The sequence below is a fragment of the Ziziphus jujuba genome, chromosome 8 (genome assembly GCF_031755915.1).
Source record: "Ziziphus jujuba cultivar Dongzao chromosome 8, ASM3175591v1".
NCBI lineage: Eukaryota > Viridiplantae > Streptophyta > Magnoliopsida > Rosales > Rhamnaceae > Ziziphus > Ziziphus jujuba.
In genome coordinates, this window is record NC_083386.1 from 1,569,789 (window position 1) to 1,575,788 (window position 6,000).

The 6,000-nt window shown below is 33.9% G+C and overlaps 1 protein-coding gene across 2 annotated transcripts; it reads right to left on the reverse strand.

The window, feature by feature from the left end:
- Positions 1–1,329: 1,329 nt before the first annotated feature.
- LOC107412753 (E3 ubiquitin-protein ligase DIS1) lies at positions 1,330–5,459 on the reverse strand. Of its 2 annotated transcripts, XM_016020568.4 has the most exons (5): positions 5,220–5,457; positions 4,153–4,220; positions 3,475–3,707; positions 2,458–2,844; positions 1,330–2,035 (listed from the first exon to the last, which is right to left on the reverse strand). In XM_016020568.4, exons 3-5 carry the CDS (start codon positions 3,682–3,684, stop codon positions 1,715–1,717), a joined length of 918 nt encoding a protein of 305 aa, XP_015876054.1. In that variant the 5' UTR covers positions 3,685–3,707; positions 4,153–4,220; positions 5,220–5,457; the 3' UTR covers positions 1,330–1,714. The 2 variants fall into 2 exon arrangements, with proteins under 2 accessions (XP_015876054.1, XP_048326865.1); XM_048470908.2 differs by lacking the exon at positions 4,153–4,220 and having other exon boundaries at positions 5,220–5,459.
- Positions 5,460–6,000: the final 541 nt, after the last annotated feature.

A 6,000-nucleotide genomic window follows, 5' to 3' on the forward strand; every position in this document is an offset into this window, starting at 1 on the left:
ATTTAAACAGCATCATGACTTCCACATTTCAATAAAGCCACCTCTCTCAATCTTATAATCTATAGAAAATACCGAACACTATGAGAGACAACGTTTTTGTCGAGGAGACAAATCATGATAACTCAACAAGAATGGACTGAGTAGTTTGATGTTATCATCTGGCAATTCCCATATTCTACCAGATACAACGTCCTCCCAATCCTTTTTAGAGTCCTTAAAACATATCAAACACCCCCTAATTAAGGTCTTTGCCTACAAGAGGCAAGCCTTTGCACTTGCTTGCAATTTTTTGCACTCTTCTCTACCTGCATGTAAGTGGGATGAATATTGACCAACATTGCTTCTCGGACAACAATTCCAAGTTGATCATTTGGGTGGCTATTCCCATCATTATTAGCAACTTCTATTTTATCTTGTTGTTATCAAGAATTTACTTCCAAATTAAACCGCCACATTTAGAATAAAAAGAAACTTGTTTTCTTTAATAAATATCCATAAATATCCATGATGAAGATTGTTACATGATTTTGGGAAACGGAGAGAATGATAAGCTGTTTTTTTATAAAAACTCTCATGACAATAATAATTATACTGTCAAAGAGACTGTTCTTAAGGTTGATGATGGGATGGAGAACTACAACATGAGCGCTTTCAATTTTGTGGACGGTTTGTTTCCTGTTTCTTATCAATTATGACCTATTACTTTTTGGTCTTCATAGGAGTCTAGAGACTAGAAACATATTTAGTATAGGAAAGCTTTATTTTATTTTTTATTTTTATTTATTCATATACATTCAGTACATATAGGAAAGCTTTTGTGTGCAATATTTTTGTAACATAAATATGTCATGACTGATTTTTTTGGTAAATTATATGTCATGAATGATGGTTCTTCAACTTTTAGACAATTATATTTATTATACATTTATACATACATACGTATATGGATAAATAATTTGATGGGTGCCTAAAATAATGTCTCGTTATATATATAACAACCCAACTAACCATGGTAATGAGGAGTTTCTTGACACGTAATCTGGTATTTAAGGTGCGAGAAACTTCATTCAGAACTGCAAAAAAGTAGAGGTTATAATTATATGTGCCGTACCCATTAAATGGTTCACCAATAATCTACTATCAAATTTCGTTGACATCAGAAAACTGGATGGAAATTAATTTTGTTATAATTTTTTCAAAACAATAATTAGAAGAAAAAACTACATTCATGTTATAGAATTAACTGCCCTGAAAGTCTAGGATAACGCTTCGCGTAAATCTTCTTCGATCTCCGAAGCTATTTCACCCATCCAAAAGACACAACCGCAATTGAAACTAAGAAAACAAGCGCTATGCAGCACAACCTGTGCAACAACACAAGTGCAGGTGGCATGTGGGCCCTGACAAACTCAGTTCAATCAAGGCAAATGGGAGCATGCCAAGTGGAATTCAGCTGCACCAGAGGTTGTGCTGAATAGCACGGTTCATTCACTACCGTATAAAACGGATTTCAGAGTTTCTGAAACAAGTGATATGCCTTCCCATTCATGTACTTAATGCATAGACAAGCAAAGAGAGTTTGCTTCCTAAATTCCAAGAAAATACATGACCAGAAGACTCGGCTGAGCTGAGAGAGAGAGAAAGAGATTGACCTACTAATAATTATATAAGATTACACTAAGATGAGAAGCTGAAATGAGAAACTTTTCCCCCATCACTGTTCTTTCCAAATCCTACCAGTCACCCTCAGCTTCAATTCCTTCCGATCTCCCCCTGAGAAAAAGAGTGCCATATTTCTTTGGATAATGAGACCATCAAAACTGTCACGCACCTTTCGGTGGCTATCCCTAATGCTCCGCGGTACCCCTTGCCATATCATCTTCCTCCCATTTCCACCCACCTCGAGACTGTAGCTGTAGTTTTTGGCCTCGTTATCATCACCCATAAACCGCAAGAATGCTATGTAGACAGGAGCCATCCCAAGCTGGAAAGCTTCAAAATGCAGACAAAAATACTGACCGAAACAACTGAAAACCTGTATTAAGAAAAGAAACTAAACTATAACTCTCTAATGCATTTTATGTGCTTGCTACAATATTTATGGTGTAAAGGGATCATTTAGCATGAAGGTGGAAATGGAGAATTCTATACTATGGCTCCCTGTTACAGTATTCAATAGTGTGCATGAAATCAAGGGGGTGGAATATTGCAGATTAAGGCTGCAATTTCTAAACAAAACAAAATCCAATTTTTTTTTATTTAATGAGATTCTTCAAAAGCAACGATGACGGACCACAAAACTAAAAATGCAAGAATCATCTGACTAGGAGCCAAATTGCATGTAGTTAGCAAGCTTTTAGTTTTGTTCATGTACTCCATTAGCTTTGTAGAAGAGAAAAATGACATGTGACGTGTCTTATACAAAATAATTAAATAATGGAGTAATAAAAACAATACCGTCAGCATCCAGGTGGCATTCTCAACCTCCTGTGGATTTGATTTGACATATCGATGGTTGAAAGTGCTACCATTATGCATATCAACTTTATGATCATCTTTTAAGTGGGCCACCAGATAAGGGATATCACCAATTACAGTGCACTCTGATCCAGCATAAGGACAGTTATAGGGTCTAAAGACGCATTGAGATTCGTGCTTTAGCTTGCTGTAGTAAGGGTAAATGCCCACGCAACCAAAACTCTGATATTTACATGGAAGTTCCAAAGAAGCAGCAACCTTTTCCAAAGCAAGACATCTGATATTTCCAAGCTCATGCCTGCAAGTGGGGCACCGATTGTGAACCCTGGGCTTGCAACCAGAACATAATGTGTGACCATTTGAACACTGCAACAAGGAAAACACCAATGAGAGGAAAATTATCTTAAATCCTATTACAATTAGGAAAAAAAAAGTGATATCAGCCCAAACTCATGCTTCTTTTCTCGGCCACCAAAGGAGAAACTAATTTGATCATGTCAAATATAATATAGTACACTCAGTTATAATCAATCCAAACTATGTACTTTTGCATAGCCACCTGAAGGAAACTCTCCATGTGACAGTTATAAGTTAAACTAGACAAAAACTTCTTTACAACCTCACCAAAAAATAGAAGGTGATAGCAATACCTTTGTTATATTAACAAAAATGGCCATTCATTTGTCAATTTCAGAAGAATAAATCATGTAAACATAGATAATAATCAGTAAACAAAGAGGAAAAATACAAAAATGAGAAAAACACAAGCTCTGCATGTGTCCCCATTTAATTTACAAAACCTAAATTAGGATCTATAAAAAGTAGGTTATTAAGCCTGCCAAGATGTACAAGTGTCAAATTATAATTCAGTAAAATAAGCAAGAATTACGGACATTAGTATTGGATTACCATTTTCTTACAGAAGGATTTTTGCAAATAAACATACAATTTAACAAATTTCCTAAAATAAGTAAAAGACACTTAATAAAATCAAACCTGGTGAATAGGAGGATACATAGCATTCAAGCAAACAGGGCACTCCAATAGCTCACGGACACTGCTTGAAACAGTTGCATTAGGCTTTAATGCATTTTGACCAGCGTCATTCACACTTTCATCAATTACCAACATGTCTTCACTTTGAGGGGGGTCGATAACCTCAGATTTGGTCCGCATGTCATCAAAAAATGGATTCCCCGATGCCATGCTAGCACAGCCAGCACTTTACCCTGCGCAAATAAAATATGTGTAAAATGAACTCACACTTCATCAGGTAACAAATTAAAATTATTTGCAAGTGGAAACCTGTAAAATAATAGATGACATGTGAGCAGTAAATCCCCATTTGAATATCAGAGCAAGCATAATTTTTTTAGGTATATTGAACACTATCCCCATTTACAGACAGTCAATGGTTAGTATCAATAGTGCAATACCAAATATAAGAATTCTTGACTAATCACTGACGCAAAAAAAAGATACACAGGTAAACATTTAGCATCCTAGTATGTTGATCAAGGTACAAATACCAATAAAAGTTGGATTCCTAAGCATATTTATTAAATTTGAATAACAATCATAAACAGCGACAATGTACACACTGTTTCAGTTGCTCGAATCAGAAAGCCACTAATAGCTTATAAAAAATCTCAATACATAAAAAGGTATTCTTACCACCAATTTTTCTTTTCCACTTCAGCTTCGAGCCTCCTTCCCAATTGCCAAGCAAGTGAGGCTCTGGCCTATCAAGAATTAAAAACTTACATCATACAACTCATACCTCAAACCAAGATGCATACCAGGAAACACTTTAACTTACACTACCAATGCTACAATGCCTATCGGCACATTTTCAAAAAGCCGATTGTAGTGCAATCAACTAAAAATCTACAAATTCACTAATATATATATATATATGTATATTCATAATGAGGAGCACCAGTACTCTTGCAATTTGGCTTGATACACACTAGGAGATGTCATTTTTGGTTCATCAAAAAAGAAAGTCCAAATGTGCATGTGAAAATATTTCACAAGAATGGTAAGTAATGTTAATTAATTAAATTCAAAAGAAGGATCAAATCTTTCCATCAAAAAAAAAAATAAAAAAAAAGAATAAATATCATACAGCATTATAGTCCAAAACTCCATACATAAACTGCCTACCTATAACTACACTATGCCACTCTAAACATCAAACTACTAAATTCCAGGACTCCATGATAAAGAGGCGCTTTAAAATGCATGGTCAGTCAACTAACAAGCAAACTAGTACTCTTTTTACTGCAGCGAATAGCCAACAACTTATATGAAAGAAGCAATGTAATAAAGCAAATTTTTATCATTACAGAATCTTAAAAAAAAATATATATATATATATATATATATTCAAAAAAAAAAAAAAAAAAAAAAAAACAATTTTGATACACGTCAAGGGAAACCATATTAAAATAATAATAGCTAAGAAGTGACGATATCCATTAAGTTTATAAATCCTACCATGGTCTAAAAACCACAATAATGAAATCCATAGATCAAAAATACAAAATATATTCAAATATCACGGATAAACCCTAGAATCCAAGACCCAAATTGGAATTCAGAGCAAATATGCAGCAGATCTAGAATATCCCAAAAATGGGGAATTCACAGTCAAAAAGATAAAAAGAAAACCCGTCGACCAGAATTACAGAAATTCAAGAAATGGAAGAAATATAGAAGGGATAAAAGTAAGAATTTACCTTAATATGACGAAGCTTGAATCGAAAAACCCACCACCGAACCCTAAGAGAGAGAGTTGACGACTTGGCTGGTGGCCGTCTATCAAAATGTGAAATACTGGAAGTTGTATTAAATAATAATACTAATCAGGATCACCGATATGCGCGTACGCGAGCCGAAGAATTTCAAATTAAAGCCGTTGAGTTTAGAGAGAGAGAGAGACAGAGAGACAGAGAGAGGAGCGTGGAGGCTAGGAGAGAGAATTTCTCGAGAAAATACAAAAAGGAAGTGTTAAAATCAATGGGACCCACTAACTCATGGGTCTGACTTTCTCTCTTTTTTTTTCCCTCTTTTTTTTATAGTTCTTTTTTTTTTTTTTTTTTAAATTCCTTTTCTGTGTTTTTTTTTTTCCTTAAAAAAGACATTGCGTTTCCCTCACATACAATTCGAATAAAAAAAGGAACTAGAAAACTTCAAAAAGAAAAAAATCTCATTTTGCATGGTTTATTTTAAGTTGGATACATCAATATAATTTATTTCTTTAATAACAATGTCAAGATTTTTTAATTCCAAAATTTCTCCTCAAATTTGACCATCTTTTATATTTATATTTATAAAACTGTGAATATAAATGTTAAAAAAAATTATAAATGATAAAAAATAAATAACACATCAACACTTTGGCTCAAATTTTAATTCACCTTCAAAAAAAAAATTGAAATTGCATTACAAGTGTCCATTGAGAATGAAATTTCGCTGCATACGATCTAACCAATGTTCTTTGATTGATTTATTTATTTA

Coding starts and splice junctions, on each gene's coding strand:
- LOC107412753 (XM_048470908.2), bottom strand. CDS start 3,684: ATGGCATCGGGGAATCCATTTTTTGATGACATGCGGACCAAATCTGAG. Junction 2,845..3,474: donor TGTATCCTCCTATTCACCAG/GTTTGATTTTAT, acceptor TCCTTGTTGCAG/TGTTCAAATGGTCACACATT. Junction 2,036..2,457: donor ATGCCACCTGGATGCTGACG/GTATTGTTTTTA, acceptor TTCTTAATACAG/GTTTTCAGTTGTTTCGGTCA.